Source organism: Zingiber officinale, chromosome 5B (genome assembly GCF_018446385.1).
Source record: "Zingiber officinale cultivar Zhangliang chromosome 5B, Zo_v1.1, whole genome shotgun sequence".
In the NCBI taxonomy this organism is placed as follows: domain Eukaryota; kingdom Viridiplantae; phylum Streptophyta; class Magnoliopsida; order Zingiberales; family Zingiberaceae; genus Zingiber; species Zingiber officinale.
The window spans coordinates 114,644,045-114,663,014 of record NC_055995.1 but is presented as its reverse complement, the minus strand read 5'-3'; the positions used below and the strand labels follow the sequence as shown (position 1 = coordinate 114,663,014).

The following is an 18,970-nucleotide window of genomic DNA, read 5'->3' as shown; positions in this document are numbered from 1 at the left end:
ATTGAGTGAAAACTCCTAAAAACATGTTTAAGATATACAATTATTTATTTAGATGACTAACAAATATTTTACTTAGATGATGTTAAACTATAATAAATATACACATTAAATAAGGAAGATGACGTTTTTGGTTAGTAATGATAAAATAAAATAAAATATATTTAAATATAGATGATAATATAGTAGGAGATAAAGTCTAATAACTTAAAATAATTTATATAACTGGTCTCATTTAGTGAGATAAGACTTGATTATTGTTGTTATCTTAAAGTGGATAATTTTTATTTATTGAAGCCATTTGAAAATCATAAACGATATTTGATAAAAGAGGAAGAAGGGAATAGCTGTCGACAATCTAATTTGATAATGAAAAAATTGATAAAATAATAAAGATATTGTTAAATTTGGGCAGGAACAAATCGGTCCTGGCCAAGTTCATTTTTTTAGATTTAATATATTAGTTATTTTGTATTAAAACAATACTAAATGAATAGCAGATGATTAATAACAAAATAAAAGTTAAATTATCTCGCAGAAAAATCTCTCCCACTTTTTAGTTAATTTAACAGTGTTTATCTTCCTTTATGGGCATACTATAAGGAACAACATAATAATCTTTTACTAACGAGGTAGGATCAAATGGTTTCTCTATTTTACCTATTCAAACTCATACTTTGGAGGTCGGAGGTTTTTTTTAACAATAAATTTAAAGTATAGGAATAATTACTAAATTATTAAATTATAAGAATGAAAATGAAAGTTTAGGATATTTTCATGTGTATTTTAAAATTTTGATGGTTTTATTTGGCCTGTGACGTCTGGGAGACGCGTGGCCTTGCATGGCCGCATTAGAAACGTGTTTCCTGTTCCAGCCATGCGTCATCATCCGATCCTCATCTCAATGGCCATCCTAGCCGTTCGTCGAAGGATGAACGGTCTATATACCGCCGTCCAGCCCACCTTCATCAACCCCTTGTTGTTATTTAAAGGGGAAAGCATCCGAGGACTTGCTTCCATTCTTCACGCTCTCCTTCACTGCATCGCCATTTCGATGGGAGGCTTCAGGCGGTGCTCCCGCTCGTCACTCCGCTGATCCCTAGCGGCTGCTGAATCTCGTGAGTTTTCCTTCTCATTCTATCTGTTTGTTCTGAGATTCGTCCCATCGTTGGACTATCTATGGTCCGATCTTGGTTCCTAGGGTTGTGTTGGCGATCTGAGGTTGGGGAACATGATCTGTCCCCAATGGGTTCTGTATATCGGTGAAACTTTGGTATTTCTAGCTTAGGTTTCTGGAATTCGGTTTTTGAAGATCGAAATTGGCTGTTCAGTTTCTTGTGTGGTTTCTAGGGTTTGTTTTTTTTTAAGGCCTTTTGTGTTTTCTATTTTACTCAGTTGAATATTGTTTGCTTCTTGCATTGCCTTGTCTAGATAGTCTCGGTTCGAGATTTGAGGTACTGGAGAAATTTTAGAGGTGATGCCTGAGCGATAGACTGATAATTCGTGAGAAGTGGAAATTGTTTTGGAGAAAATTACGATTTGGGTTAGTTGGGTGCCACAAGAAAACGACTTGAGGCCAACAGACAGGAGCAATTTTTTTTCCGCCAAGCGTAGGCTATTCCAAATGGCAACATATTATTTCAACTTTGTGTGAATGAAATATGAACTGACATATTTGGTGGTTTGGTATGCGATCTATGATGCATATAGACAATGCAAAGTGTTGAAATTGACACTTTTATTTTACATGGAAGTTTAATTGGAGAAACTGGAAATGTGAGCAACTTTGAGCAGGATCATGGAATAAAATCTCAAGTCATGCTAGTTAGCACTGCCGAGAGTTTTCATTCGTCTTTCCTACCAAGACGTAGTACAACATCGCTACCAACACCACTCTTGATCCATTTTCCAGGAAATCTCCTTGACATTATGCTCCATTATCCAAAATCCTCAAAATAGGGATAGAAGTTAGGCTTCTTCAACATTTGTGACACCTCCAACCTCCAAGCAAGCTTCTCCACTTGCATAACCTCTCCCTCCTCTTCTTCCTACTCTTCCTCTTTCTTTATTGCCTCATCCACCTCTTCCTCTGCTACCTCATATGCGTCTTCCTTTGCCTAGTTCGCCGCCTCCTTTACTGTGACATAGTTTCAGAGGCCTTCATTTCCAATGTGGACGTTGTGAGTCTACGAGAGTCAATGGGTTTCGGTGTTACAAGTTTAAAAAAGTCGCAGATGGGCTCTAGTGTCAAACTCATAGGATTATACACATCAAACATATAGATTGTTGGTAAATATCAATTAGCGTTAGGCTAATTTAATTTTAAATAATAATTAACAATGTAAATATTCACTTATATTTTATAGGACAAAAATACTTATATTTAGTAGAAAATTATATTATAATTACAAGTGAATTATCAATAAATTAATAATAAACCATCAATTATAATTATCAATAAATAATTAACTAGATAATAAATGTTACATTTATACTATGTGCAATTAATCATGTGATCTGGGCTGAAAACATTGAAGTGAAAGGTTTTAGGCTTTATAGAGTAAAAACAGAGTATATGGAATTTAAGTTTAGCAATATTAGACGTAATAAAATAATTGTTAAGATAAAAGATGATGCGTTATAGAGCTTTAAATATTTAGGATCATTTGTTATAAAATGATGGAGGGGTTGAGAGATGTCTTACATAAAATACACATAAGATGGTTGAAATGAAGGAAAGTTGTACTTTATGATCATAAAGTACCTCTAAATTTAAAAGGAAGTTTTACAAAATGACAGTTAGACCTGCTATATCATATGGAGCTGAGTGTCTAGGACTCGAGCACATGAGCAGAAATGAGGATGTTAAAATGGATGTGTGTAGACGAGAATGAACAAGATAAAAATTGAGAACATTAGAGAAAAACTTAGGGTTGTACCTATAGAAGGAAAATTTCAAGAGATTCATTTAAGATGGTATAAACATGTACATAGACGATTAATAAATGCTTCAGTTAGACAATGTGAAACTATGACAAATACATGCATTAAATAAGGAAGAGGTTGACCAAACAAGATATAATTAGGAAATAAAATAAGATAAAATTTATTTAAATATAGATGATGATATAGTAAGGGATAGAGTCCAATGGTGTAGAAGGATCCATATAGACGACCGCCTATTAAGATAAAGTTGGTTGTTATTGTTGTTGTATCATTAATAATTGAATTAAAGTAGTAAAATTGCACTAGTATGACATGATAGCGTATCAAAAATGTATCATTAAATAAGTATCAAAAGTATTATGACACGACACAATATGGTATCAAAATCATATTGTTCTTGTTAGAGATTGAAACCTCGGAGCCCGAGTTGAGATTTTAAATCTTGAGCAAGATATTAAAGTATAATCTCTATGATTCATGATTATATAACCATCTAAGTGGCCATTGTATAATATGTTGAAGTGCCATGTATTTGAAATTAACATATATGTCTGCTTTGACTACTTAAGTTTTACCAATCTTTGACTCATCTGGTTGGCGGGCTAATAGCAAAGCAAATTGAGTGGCAATTGACTACTATTGCAAGGTTGCCAAACTCATTATCCTACTAGGAATGGTGACGTGTGTGCGCTCTAACTTCTAGAATCTTACAACCTAGCCAAACCAATACTAGCTAACACTTTGGCAAAATATGAAAAGAACTTTTTGACATAATACTAAATAATCTAAAACCTAGCCTAAATTAGTTAGTCTAGAACTATCATAGCAAGATCCAGCCGATAAATTAATATAAAAAAATGACCAACTCAAACAAGATTTTCTTAATTAAAAGATAAAGAGCCTTGTTTTTGTTTTGACTTTTCACATATATCAATGGTGGCCACAATTAAACCAAATATTTTATATGATAAAATGAGTTGGGTGTTTCTATACACGTTTAAAATTTTGTTTTTTTAAAAATATGCAGCGGAAGCATAATAATTTCCTAAATTATTACAACATGCATCACACACATCCACCAGAACAAACTTGCATAGACATAATCGTAGAATTAAGCTTCTTTTGAGATTATATCGGTTGGATGACGTATAGCGGAAACAACATCAACTAGCAATCCTTACAAGGATTGCCTTTATTTGTATCCATGTCGAGATACCTTCGAGATGACTTCACAAAGCCACAAGCTTCGTCTTCATTTTGGTACTAGCCAAAGGAGGAAGACGATATGATCCGAGAGAGAACCTCAACTCGATTTGGTGCTGGGTGGCGAGGGCAACCCAATGACACCAATACGAGGGAGGCAACAACCTTTTGCAACTGCCCAACAACTGAAGGGTTGGTGACGGGGAGAAGCAACCGACGGTACCCAAGGGACAACTACTCCTTGTTGTATGCTAGTTTGTGTTGCTGTCTAGCGGCATGGAAGCCAGCGGGAGGCAACAGACAACTGGGGCTTTAGGGCAGGCGGTAAGGGAGGTGGCTGGTGGCTGGTTGGCGCGACACAAGGGGCGTTGACCCTTTGTGTGGTCGACGACAACAAGAGACGGAGAAGGAGAGGAAAAATTAGAAAACCCTAATTCACAATTAGGTTTTTCTACTTTACTCTATTTCTCGGGTTTATATACACCTCCATCAGGGTTTGATAAGCAAGATCAAACCCATACTCAATAAGCCAATCCGATTTGCTAGCATCAAGTTTGGTTCAAAACCAAACCAAATTGGTTCATAATTAAACCAACCAATTTTGATTCATAACTAAACCAAAGTGGATCCAACCTTACCTACAAGAGGCGTGGCCCATTATCGCTTCCAGCCCAATAAATATTTTCCATATTTGCTCTTCATTTGGTCCTACCAAATTCAATCTTTCTTAATCTGAGAATCCAATTCTCAAACTTATTTTACGTCTTTCGGATATACTCATAGTGTGTGTGACCCCATACGTTCCTGGTTATGTTGGTCGTTCATAATTAACCATTAATTATGAATCGATCATAAGTGCCACCTAGTAGTACATTATGATTCCCAATTGATCAGAAAATCATAGTTGATCCAAAACTAATTCTCAGCAACTACAGTGCGCTTGTTTCTTTCACTCATCTTATATCCACTTGGTTTAAGACATGGTCTAAGTGTCAGTTCCCACTAGGTTGACTACGTTACACTAAACACGTGTCCAAGAAGACTATCTTCTTGACATGTTATACTTTGGTCAAAGACTTACGAGTAATAATCCTAACAAGAGGCCTTAGGGTATACGTCTCCTTTGTAAAAGGAGTGGTGAATCCTCTATAAGCTATTCAAACACTTTCAAGCATATTGACATATACACAATCAACCCATAGTTACACCTCCTAGGCGATGTTTGCTAAAATGTTAAAGTATATCTCCATGACCCAGATGACTTGAATACTTCAAGTCTAAGGAAACTTGCACTCAAGTTGCAATGAGATCTTCATCGACATATATAGAACCACATGAAATTTCATAGCATGTCACATCCAATGAACTAGCTATCCATAATTATCATCCACATGCTCACTCTCAACATCTCAATGTTTCTAGCCAGTGAGGACCGATTACTTGGATAAACCAAGAAGCATAACATATGCTAGTCTCATGCCTAGTGTCATCAATTCATCGATTAAGGAAAATTTCAATACGTACATAATTACACATGATGAGATTCTCACTAATTGTAATTCAATCACAATTTCTCTCATACTATGTATTGTATTACAGACTTTAATAATTGAGTTTAAGATCAAATCATATACATAGAGAATGAATGTATACTCAAATAGTGAATTTATTTATCTAACAAATGATACAATTTCTAAGATGATTGTCTTAGGACATGTATAAAATATAACAAATCTTATATGAAAAAAAGGAACAAAGACTTTATCTAACCATTCAAACATCAAACTAAAGTTTTGCATGAATAAGAGAGTATATGAATTGGAGGAATGAAAAATGATCCAGAAGTGATCAATGATTTGAGATTCCATAACTTACCGTAGATTTTCCATTTAGCTATGCCATTGTCAGTCAACCTGAAGTCTGGGAAAGGTAAAGCCAACAACTGGAAAGTAACAGGTTCCTTTAATATGTAATTGGTATGGCAATCTTGAAAGTAGCATGGTTTAATCATTAATGCCCTTCAGAGTGACTCAGTTCGTAGGAAGTGATTCATTGTTTAATATGTATTATCTTGCTTTATTTCATATAAAGAACAACACTTCTCACAGATTATCTGATTTAGATATGATTGCATCTGGCTATTTGCTACCCAGGGAGTCAGTCTAGGAGAAATAAGAGAGCAGAGGATGACCTCTTATGATTCCAGAAGGTAATGAAGGAGATGAAAGAAGAGAATGGGCAAAGAAGAGAGGAGAAAGAAGAGAGAATGGTCTGTGAGTCACACTAGGAAAGAATATCATACTTGTTTAGAGAGAGACAAAGATAAAAGAAGGGCTTAGTGTAAATTAGATAGATTTGCCAGGTGTGACTGAGAGTTAGGTGGATCAACTCCTTTCTGAAATTGAGACCAGTAGGGATATTTTTCGCTATGATGAAAGCTCTTCTGTATGAAGAAGTGCTCTTGACTCTCAAAAAGATCTAGCAGCTTATGCCTTGTACTTCTAGTCTCTTTAACTTCCTTATTTTTCTTTTACTATCTAAAATTATGCTGTCTATAGTGTCTTTACTAGTAATAACCACAGCGAGGCAGAGAATTTTAAATATAATCATGGATTAAAATATCATGTTGAGCCGGTTGAAACGGACGAAACATTTTCTTCTGCCTACCGATCGGCACGACCTAGTACCAGGCCACGCGGCAGCCGCAGAGGCGTCATGCGATCCAGCGGCCACCGCAAAGGGGTCGCACAACCCCGTGGTTGCAGCGGAGGCATCGCGCAACCCCCATGGCCATGGCGGAGTCACATGAGCTCGCGGCGCATGGCGTCGACATTTTCGTTCTCCTTCACTGTTCCCACGCCGAAACTGATAAATATTTTCCTATCAACTTGGTTTTTTAATTTTCAACTCTTTTATTTCCATTATCTATCACAGTTTTTTAGGCCTCAACATTACTGGTCTTCAGATATTTGAACCTTTGTTATGTACATCAATTCAAATTCAGCAATCTTAACTTAAAATGTTTTTATTCCCTCCTGTTCCCATTCGTACTTATTCCCTCCTGTTCCCATTCTTAGTTTTTGGAAATTGTTATGCTTTTGTCATATCATTTGTTGGTGCTAGATTTTTATGTATAAATTTTTAATGCTCAGAAATGAGAAGGAATTAGATTTGGCATTCTGTGCAAGTAGCTGCCTTAAAATAGGAAAATAACTTTGGGTCTTGCCATGTGATTGTTAGAACTCACACTTAAGCACTTTATTATCTGAATTATGTGGATTATCATAATATGACTCACCCTCCTTCTAGATGCTTGAGTGTATGTCTCTTGATGACATGCTATTAATGGTTAGACTGAAATAGTGAGCAGTCAAGTTAATACATAAGACAAACACAGACTAGTTATTTCAAATATGTGCTTTCCATGTTGTGTCACTTCTGATTTTTGTACTTTGAAAAAAAAAACGAAAGATTATCAAACAACCAAGCTTCAGAGAAAGATGAATTGGTAAGCAACAGACTGCAAGTGTGCTTAGTGCAACAGGAACCATACTTCCAATAATATAAAATTTATCTTAGAAAAGCATCAATAGCTGAACAACTGATTTTTAATAGTTTTAATTTTTGGGTGGTACCATGATTATTGCCTGGATAATACTCCTCCCAAGAGCCCTTTGTTGGTATAATATTATGCACTAGGAAACCTTTTATCTGAATCAGACATCTTGCTTATTTTATGTGGCAGTGTGACCCAAGATGATTGACTCATTAGATCTTTGATTCCATTTCAACAAGTTCATGTTTTGATTTACTGCTCATTTTCTAAAGATTTATTTTTCTTTTCTGATAGTAGTCTGCTATGGCTGATACAAAGATAGTTGCTACACTTATTGATTCTACTACTACAAAGATACAGCAATTACATCAGGCATTTGCTGAACTTGAGAGTCACAGTGCCATTTCTCTGAACCTAAAATGGAAAGAACTCGAAGAACATTTTCATGGCCTCGAGAAGTCTCTAAAGAAAAGGTTTGTTGAGTTGGAAGATCAGGAGAAGGAATATGCTACACAGTTCATGGAGACCCAAGAGATGTTGGAGAAACGGAAGGCTACTGTTGTAGCCAAGGAGCTTTCGTCACTTGATAAACTACAGGAAAAGAGAGACGCTGCTCTTGCAGCTTTATTTGACCAATACAAAACCTGTTCCCCAGAACCCATTGCTAATGTCAGAGATGCCATGGCTGATTCCAGAGATACCGTAGCCGATGTTATTTCAGAAGAGAAATGCTGTGTTACACCAGCTAATTCTGGCTTAGATGTGTGCTCTACAGAAAATGGAAATGCAGGCAGTGAACATCCCTCAGAGCTGGTGAAACTCTGTGAAGAAATGGATGTGGAAGGATTACATAAGTTTGTCTCAGATAATAGGAAAAACTTAAATTCCATACGTGAAGAACTCCCATTTGCACTTAAAAGTGCACCCAATCCTTTCACTCTAGTTTTGGATTCCCTAAACGGCTTCTACACCAGAGAGAATCTTGGATCAAAGAAGGATGGGAACCTTTTGGGCCAGCGAAGGACTTGTCTCATGTTAATGGAATCACTTGAACTGTTATTGGCAGATGGCATACAAGATTCATTATCAGATAAGCAAATATTGACACCAGATATCAAAGAAAAGGCAAAGGTAATAGCCAAGGAATGGAAGCTGAAATTGGATCACCTGGACATTGAAGCCAGCAGCGGAAACTCATTGGAAGCACATGCATTTCTTCAGCTTTTGGCTACTTTTGATATTATCTCAGAATTTGAGCAAGATGAAATCTGCAAACTAATGCCAGCTGTTACACGACGTCGTCAAACTGTCGACTTGTGTCGTTCACTTGGTTTGTCACATAAGATGCTAGGTTGGCTGTTTTTACCTTATCTATAGACCTTACAAGGGTGGTCTTTGTGTTGAAATTTACCTATCCAATAGTTGGGAATAACATATTGGACATAGGACATGAAAATTTTAAGTAATCCAGTTGATCTCCAGTTTCAGTTCATATGTTTTTCATGAGAAAATTTTGCATGGTTCAAATGCTTCATCATTCAAAATTGTAAATTTGGCTACTAGTTCTTTTTGAGATTGTTATTATAGATTTTTTCCCGTCATTGCTTGAAGCATTCAATTATTTTCTAGTAGATATTCTGTTTCGATCATGCCTGATATGTTAATATGGTGAAAATTATAAGGGTTAATCCCCTAGATAGTTCCCTATTCATATTCCCTTATTGTCATCTGACATATACATCTTTGTCTATTTGGACATTTGCATGTAGATCCTTACAGGTAGTCTGATTGCTAGGAAACTATATATGATTAGATTATCTGTTTTTGCAATAACATTATTTGTGACTAATCTTAGTTATCTATGACTCCATGCCGTCCTTTTCCTTCTCATTCCTTCTAATTGGATCATTTGTTCTTAGGTTTGATTGAACTTCTTCAGAATAGTGGGAGGCAAATTGAGGCTGTTAATCTTGCATATGCATTTGAGCTTACAGAACAATTCGCTCCAGTGCCATTGCTGAAAGAGTATCTAAAGGAGGCAAGAAGAGTATCCCAGGTCAAAGCTGGAAGCATGTCACCTGGAGCACAGGTCCTGACCTCGTATATTGAATTAATACACTGCCTACTAACTAGCCTCATTTTATATCTAGTTAGTTGTCAATGTAGGGAAAATTGCAGCTGAATGATTGATGTTGCAACTGTTTGTCTCAACTATTTGTGTGCTGTGCTTTCTTGGTCAGTTTAATGATTGATTGATAAATTATCCACCTATTGCAGCAAGAACCAGTCATGTGTTCCAACTATTTGGTGTTTTGTGAATTGATAAATTATTTAATTATGCCAGTTGAATTAAGATTATAGTCATTCCTGTGACTTTATTTTATCAAATATTACCCCTCAACTGATTAGTTTTTTTTTCTTCTAATTCATGCATATTCATTTCTTGAGATAAATACTGGACATTGGAAAAATATTCTCCAATATCTGTTATGTTCAGTTGGAAGTGATATGCAATAACCTTCTATATCCAGACAAGCTTTCGGATATTAGTTCTGAAGTTGATTAATTAGTAATCTTATGATGTGATGTTCTGTTTGTAGTTGGATAAATTCATGTAAGGGAACTGCCATTTCTTACTATCAAGTTTCAGTGAAGTTTTTTTGTAATGAAACTCAGTAAATCCTGTAATTCGCTGTCCACGATAATTACTTCACTTTAAACTTCTTATCTGGCGGTTTGTGTGCATGTTTAATTTGTGTTAAGAACACTAACATGGCTTGCTTCACATACAAGACTAGGGTTGTGATGGGTTGAATACGACTTGAAAGTTGAAACAAACTTAGAAATGTCTTCTTTATTGCTTATGGGATTTTATGAGTTATTAAAAAAAGCCAAGACATGTATAGTATCATAAAAACAAATAGGATCAGTTGGACCTGTTATTTTGATGACTCGGCAAGTAGTCATTTCTTTGCTAAATTTTCTTTATTTTATAGCTTGTTTATGATGGCTGGGTGATTGTATTGTCAAACTAAACTTTATTTACTTTGATCCTTTTCTTCCAGAATGAAATGAATGAACGTGAATTATCTGCTCTTAAAGCTGTCATCAAATGCATTGAGGAACATAAGCTCGAGGAGCAATACCCAATTGATCCACTTCAGAAGCGCATCGTACAGCTAGAGAAAGCAAAGGCTGACAAGAGGAGGGCTGCTGAAGCTGCAAAGCCCCAGTCCAAGAGGCCTCGTGCCGGCGGAAGCATTTACAATCCTCGTATTACCAGCATGCCTGACAAAAGCTTCTACCGGACACCGCCTGAGAGGTTTGCACACCCATACGACAGCCCCGAGCGGTTCTCTTACCCATACGATAGACAGTATCTCTATGCTGCTGAAAGTCATCAACCTACTCTGATGGGATCGACTCCATACACCGTCTCCTCTACGCATACCCTGTACTACGGAAATGCTCACCCAGTCCAGTACCAGACTGCTTATTTGCACTAATGGAGAAAACCCCAATGACCATGATCTCGTCTAACTATGAGCTTTTTAACCCACGGGGTCTTATATGTTAATCAACTAAATCTGCATAACTATAAGATTTGTATCTCTGTATTAATGTGTGTAACATTTCCAGACATTAGATATTTTCCTTCTAATGCCCCCAGTTTGAGCTTGTTTTACATTTGTCTTTGGGTGCATTGACGATAGCTACCAAAAATTGTGTTTCTTGTGCATTGATCTTTTTCTATTAGCGCGATGAGTTTGGTTTTAGTGCCATCTATTTGTGACACTCAGATAACTTATATTAGAAAGTTGTTCATTGATCATGTGGCGTTGCACAGCCAAATCGCGTATAGCAACTAGGAGCTTCACGCAAAACTTAGACGCTCTATCTAAATCATTACATGCTCATCCACGAATACAAGCTATTCGGAGACTCCTAACCTTAGAAAACTTGTTCATTGGCACTTGCCTCCCAACATGTGGTCTTTCGGCTACCGGTTCCAACAATAAACCATCATGATTGAATTCCCTCATCGAACTATGCCTTGTGTAGCATCCTAATTCCCCAAAGCTCAAGAGCTTTTTTGACGGTGGTGTCATGAACATATGTGTAAATCGAGTCATCTCCAACCCATTAGGCTGATGGTCCTCCGTCGGTGGTGCGCTCATGTAGTTGTCGCCACTGGAATTTGATCGGGAAAGGCATCTATAGTCGTGCTTGCTTTTCTTTCTCTTGATCATGGCTTTGTAGATCAAAGGGATTAGTCCCTCCATCAGGCTTTGCATTGAGAAAATGCGAGAGAAGACGTACTTATAGAGGTTGGTTAGCCTTACATTGATGAAAGTTATCGACATTTTATCAAAAAACACACGACTTTCAAGAGTGCCCAAAAGACAATTGATTCGATCATATCAAACTACGTGTCAATAGACTTTTTCAAAAAAAACTACGCATGTTCAGTGTTGCGAGTAAACAATGAACGGTTGAACGAAAGTCAGTGAAGCGAATCGTCAATTAGGTAGAAGCTAATTTTAGCGAACGAATATGCCTAGCTACCTTATTGCAATCGAGTTAGTTTGGCTAGTTTATTATTTTTGAATGACATGATCGGTGTCACAACTAATCCACTTGGAAAGCAAAAACATAAAGAGAGTAACTTACTATGCCTTTGACTTTGACTTGTTCTATGAGGCAGTTGAAGTGTCTTTGTTAATGAATCTAATAATGAAAAGTCACATTGTTAGGTGGCCTAAATCTTAATTAGAATTTAGAGCCATTATTATTATTTAGTGTATGGAGCAATATGTAGAAAGGAAGTGATGTATGTGATGCCACCTTCTCCCACCAAATGGAACACCTCTCACCTTTCAATTGGATGAGTCGACCGAGTGGATTAGTTGGGCAAGCTGATCAAGACGGCTAGTAGCCGGTCATCGGCTACACTCCCATGCACGTGACATGATCTCTCCCGCTTTTGCATGGTTTGCAATCCGATCAACTAAGCCAACTAGGACATGCAGCGCGGACTAAATCCGATTAAATTTATACGGATCAACTTAATTTCTATAAAGTAAGTTTATATTTAATTAACATATATACAACTAATCGTCACTAAAAGAAAATAAATTTTAATTAAGTGATCTAATATTTAATTAGATATAAATAAGGTTTAAATTAAATAGATGTTGATTCAAAGTATATACATTAATATTAATGAGATGTTAATGATGGATGAATTTTAATGTGGATAGTCTCTATAGAATGAACTTAGTATATAAAGAAAAATGCTTATAGATTATGGTATGTTCTTGAGCTTCTTCATTGACCTCCTTTCTTCCCCATTGAGAAAGAATACGGATTGTTGTCGCCTACTCTTGTAGAAGAATATTTTGTGTTTGCAAGATCTCCGACGATAGGTAAAAAGCAATAGTCATTTGCGATAGATTCAGGTCAGTCCTTTGCTAACTACTGTTTCGATTTGTGATGTTACTTTAGAAATTGATGATAACTAAATCCTATTTTAGATGCATCATTTAGTTCATTATTGATGCATCACAATTCTAAAAATTGGTATCAGAGCTAAAGATTAGTTTATTGTCAGTTTTTAAGGCATAAGGATTATTTTTTAACAATTTAACACATACATATTAAATTTTGCATTTGATTCTGTTAGAATCCAGGGATAGTTTTGATATGATCAACTAAGTTCAGTTAGGTCCTGTTGTATTTGATCCTTGTGTCTAAGTATGCAGGAGTTTAGAAACATAAGAAGTCGAGCGGAAGATGCAGCTAGCGAGAAGGATGACACGGAAGAGAGCTGACGAGCTTGATGTGTTCGAGGGACGAGATGCTGCGGAAGAGTACACCGGTGGACGAGAAGAACGTGCACGACATTCAAGAGAAGAAAAGTCGGGGAGGATGCCTGCTCGAGGAGAAGGTCAGAAAATGGGTTCGGATCAACCCTATTCTAAATGACCGGAATTACCCAAGCGAGCGGAGCAGCGGAAGAACCAAAGGAGAAATTTGGAGCTCGGTAGCAACTGTTGAAGACGCCTTCAATGGTATTGAAGGCACCCTCGCGCCTTTCGGGGTTGAAGGCGCCTTCGAGCCTTTATGGAAGGTGCCTTAAACTAGGGAAAAGCGATCGTTAACGAAGATAAAACATTATCTTCTCTTGCCTCGCTAGAGGTGCCTTCCATCTTGTTGGAGGCGCCTTCTAACTTCGGATAAGATTTTTCAGGGGCTATAAAAAGACCCCTGGAGCTAAGAATTAGATAACAACTTCTGTATTAACTTCCAGCAACTTTCTGAGCTTTTCAAAGAGTGTAAGAGACTTCTCTGCCTTCATCAAAGGAGACATTTTTAGTAGAGTTTTGCAACTGCCTTGGATTAATAACCACCTACGTTGTAACTAAGCAAAAATCATAGTCGCTTACTTATTTTCCTTTTAAGTTGTTATTTCGCCTATTGTTGTTGCTTAAAGACTTGTCCTACTAATACAAGTCAAAAGAACGGGAAAGGGTTTTATTTTATTCTTATAAGCAATTCACCCTCCTCTTGTTGACCCCACTACACCAATAGATTCTATTGGCACTAGGAATTCCGTTCTATGTAAACCCCTTGTACAAAAATTTTGTACGAGCACAGAACCTTTCCTAGCAACTCACATGCTCGATCAGACAAGTGTTTAATCAATCAAACAAGATCTTGATTGATCAAAGCGCACCTTGATCGAAGCACAAGATCCCTGGCCTCTTGTGTTGGTATTCAAATCGATATCCAAAATTGACACGAAGAAAACAAAACCAATTACTCAGCGGAATTAAAGAATTAGTTGTACTTTTCTTCGTAACTAAAGACCTCTTGATCTTCTGCCGCATTCCTCTCCTCTTCTTGGACGTCGTGTGGGCGACGATCTACCAAGACAAAACACCCGAACCTCTTCTTCCTTTCCAAGCCGCTTACCACCAAAGAATGCAAAGCAAAAGGGAGTGCCTCCTTCTTCTTCTTTTCCTCCAAACCGCCGGCCACCTAGGTGCTTCTTCTCTTCTTCTTCTGCTCCTCCAAGCCCCGACCACCAAGGAGAGATGGAGCGCCGGCCCTAGAGGGAAGAAAGGGAGGAAGAAAGGGATGTGAGGCGCCGACCCTAGAGGAAAGAAAAAGAGAGAAAGATGTGGGGTGCCTGCCCTAGAGGAAAGAAAAGGAGAGGGTTCTTAGGTTGTGGAGAAAAACAAAACTTATCACTTATTTTTTTTGTGGCACAACCTCCTCTCCTTTTATAATCCTTGGTGCCAGATAAAAAAAAAAGAGAAAAATTAACAGATTTTTTTAGAATTCTGTTGAGAGAAAAAAAATCTTCCTTTATTTTCTTGTTCCTTTTTTTTCTTTTATTGTGGCCGACCCCTTGCTTGGGCACCAAGCAAGGCTTGGTCGACCCTATGCTTGGGCAACAAGCAAGGCTTGGTCGGCCCCTTGCTTGGGCACCAAGCAAGGATGTGGCCGACCCCATTCTTGGGTAGGAAGCAAAACGAAAATGGGTGAATGTGAGACTTTATAAAGACTACAACAGAGACCGAGAGGAGGAATTGATTTTGGCCTCCTGATGGACTTGAGCTTCCTGTGTTCGACCCGAACACCCAACTCAAGTTCATCAATAATAACTCATACCACTAAAGGGTTATTATTGAACTACCGCACCAATCCCATATTACAATATAGACTCCTACTTATCATGAGTGCGTTAATCTCCCTGTGTTTAAGATATCGTATGTCCGTTAATTAAATGAGTTACTGACAACTCACTTAATTAACATCTGACTCCAAGAATAGTACCATTCAACTTTATTATCATGTCGGACTAAGTCCACCTGCAGAGTTTACATGATAATCCTTATGAGCTCCTCAAGGGAACATCATCAACCTAAATAAATAGGGCACAATTTCCTTTTATAATCAATAACATATCATATAAATGGTACTATCTTCCTACTTATCGGGCCTATTGATTTAACGAATAAATCTCACCCATTGATAAGTTAAAGAAATAAATACTAAGTATATGTGTTTGTTATTATATCGGGATTAAGAGTACGCACATCCATAATAATAGAGGTTCTGTTCTTTTATGTAGTAAGTATAAATCGAACAATCTTAAATGGTCCTGCTCAATACACACATAGTGTACTTGTGTAATTTTATAGTCAAGACAAACTAATACCAAATTACACTACAACCATTCTAATTGTTTGCCCCTATCCATCTTGGTTGTGAGCTACTATTTATAATTTATAAGACACCGATAACATGATCTTCTGTGTGGCACCACACACCATGTTATCTATAATATAAATTGAATGGACAACTGCATCGACATATATATAAATATAAAATGCAGACATTTGATCAAAGTGATTCTCATTTCAAAATATCTCAAACCCAGATGTTCATACAAAAGCTAGGCTTATAGTATACATTCCAACAATCTCCCACTTATACTAAAAGACTATGCTACCATATATGCTGTCATATATCTGATTCTCATCCCCTCAACAGATTCCATATGGATGAGCGAAATTGATGTATATCCTTTGAATTTAGCATGGATAGGTTAGGATTTAACCTCTGAATCGAGATTTTTGCATTATCTTTGAGATCGAAAAAGAACACGATTGGTCATGCGATTTTAGGGTTCTTTGGGCTGAAAAATCATGATCGAAAATCATATTTTTCAGTTACCAATCGATTGGGTGATCGATTGGTTTTCACTAATCGATTATTATATGGGTTCGATCGATTAAGATGCCTAAAATCACGAATAGAGAGTTCCCAAATCAATTGAGCTAATTGATTGGTGTTTACCAATCGATTGGGATTGCCAAATTATGACGAAGGCTCACAAATTGATTGGTGTTTACCAATCGATTAGTATGAGGGCCAAATCAATTGGGATTGCCAGATTACGACACGATTCCAAATCGATTGGGTTGATCGATTGATGTTTACCAATTAATTGAGTCAATCAATTACTTGAACCTAATTTACACCCACAAAGAGTTCCTGAATTGATCCACTGATCGATTGGTATTCACCAATTGATTGGGCAATCGATTATAGTTCATTAAGTTGTCCACAGAGGGTTTCTGAATCGATTGTCGTTCATCAATCAATTACACCAATTGATTAGAGTGGATGAACTACAAGTAGTAATATTCGAAATCGATCGAGGGATCGATTGTTGTGTACTAATTGATTACCAATGTTGGGCAATCCATTAGCGTGTGTGTGAATTGATTCTAATCTATTCTTAATCAATTAAGAAGGGTGTCAATCGATTGGTATCAAATACCAATCGTTTGATAACTAAATTTAGCTCAGTTTTTAACAGTTTTTCCTGGATCTTCTTTACCGTTGCCGCTTAGTCGAATCTATATTATCACCAAAGTGAGAACTATTATAGAGGCTAAAAGTATTAACATAGAGGGATGTATATCTATACTAAGGATGATTAGCCCAAAGGAAAGTCATTCTTATGTCGGATATATGTTTAAGGAAGTTCACAAATTAAGTTAAATTTCTAAGTCATGCACAGAGTGTGTCGGCCCAAAAGAAGGGTACTACGTGACCGATTAAAAGTATTGTAAGTGATAGTTGAAAAAATCATATAACTAAAGAAGCTCATAAATAAAGTATCATGTGTATAATGCGTCGGCCCAAAGGAAAGCGAGTTATATGGTGGATGAAGGTAATTACACGTTGTTTGGAAAATACCAATAGCAAGTTACAATTTAGTCTAAAGACTTAATGTAATGTAGCATTAGGTATCTCTATTAATGGTCATATAGTTGCATGTTTTGTTTGTTGTATTTTGTTATTGCACAACTATAAAGATACATGCATTGTTTGTTAAATTAAGTTATGTTCTTTGTTTTTGTTTATAAAGTACTCTCAATGCCTGCTAATTTGAACAATATCCCCATACTTACTAGCATAAATTTTGGACAATGAAAAGAGCATATTATAATTTTGTTGGGCTGCATAGATATAGACTTTGTATTTAGGCATTATAGCCTTGCACCTTTAAATAATGATTCCACTGCGGATTAAAAGGTGATCTTTGATAAGTGGGAGTGATCAAATCACATGAATTTGATGATCATGAGGATGTCTATTCTAGAATCACTTAGGGGTTCAATAACAGAGAATGAGGATGGTAAAACTTTCCTTAAGTAATTAGTGGTTGATTCACCTCAAACGAAAATGTCGAGATTACTACACTTCTCACGAAGTTAGTGTTCATGCAGTACAATGGGAAGGGTAGCATTAGAGAGTACATCATGGAGATGTCCAACTTGATTACAAGACTTAAGACACTAAAGCTAGACATGCCTAAAAGTGTCCTTGTGAACATTATCCTAATCTCTCTGCCTATATAGTTCACTCCTTTTAAGATTATTTATAATACTCAAAATGACAAATGAACACTAAATGAGTTCATAGCTCAGTGTGTATAGGAAGAAGAGAGATTCATGGATGACACATCTCATAGTACTCACTATGCATCCTCATCTCATTATTTGACAAGAGGAAGAAAAAGACAATGATAAAAGTAAGTGTAAGGTATCACGAGTGTAATTAAGGAATTTTTATTTATGAAATTTTCTAAGGTCACACAAGTGCTTATTAAGGGAATTAGGTTATAAAATTTTCTACGAATTTTTGAAATTTTTCTGGAATTATAAATGAACTTGTACGATACGTTTCAAGAGGATAGAGGGGTGAAGGTTGAGGGAAACATAAGATACCCAAATTAGGGAGTTGATTGCTTTAATTAGACTGGGGTTAGGGTTTAATTAACATAGGTATAAAAGATATACCTAGCGGTGCCGATTTCTTTCCTCTTCACGATTTTTCCCGAATCGTTGTTTTCCCCCTTTCTTCTCTTCATCACCGCCACTTGCAACGGAGCCCTCCACCGGTCTCTGAGACCTGACCAGGCACCACCTCATGTGGGTGATTCCTCTGAGGGTGTCGCGATCGGATGTAGAGGTCTTCAGTCATCTCACTGGTGATGCGAAATGGCTAGGCGAGGGCTTTTGTCAAAGAAACGAAGAAGGGAAGGTAAGTACTCTCCATTATGTAGGGGTGAGATCTGTGAGGTAAGGATTTGATGTTGTAGGATCGAAAAGAATTTAGATATCTCCACAATTGCATGATATTGTCTACTTTGGGCCTAAGTCCTCATGGTTTTGCTCTTGGGCT

At 36.8% G+C, this 18,970-nt stretch overlaps 1 protein-coding gene across 2 annotated transcripts; it reads left to right on the top strand.

Moving 5' to 3' along the window:
• Positions 1–975: 975 nt before the first annotated feature.
• Positions 976–11,387, top strand: LOC121985422 (FRIGIDA-like protein 3). 2 transcript variants are annotated; one of them, XM_042538872.1, is made up of 4 exons: positions 976–1,115; positions 8,000–9,053; positions 9,622–9,791; positions 10,768–11,387. In XM_042538872.1, exons 2-4 carry the CDS (start codon positions 8,006–8,008, stop codon positions 11,206–11,208), a joined length of 1,659 nt encoding a protein of 552 aa, XP_042394806.1. In that variant the 5' UTR covers positions 976–1,115; positions 8,000–8,005; the 3' UTR covers positions 11,209–11,387. The 2 variants fall into 2 exon arrangements, with proteins under 2 accessions (XP_042394806.1, XP_042394805.1); XM_042538871.1 differs by having other exon boundaries at positions 7,997–9,053.
• The last annotated feature ends 7,583 nt before the right edge of the window (positions 11,388–18,970 follow it).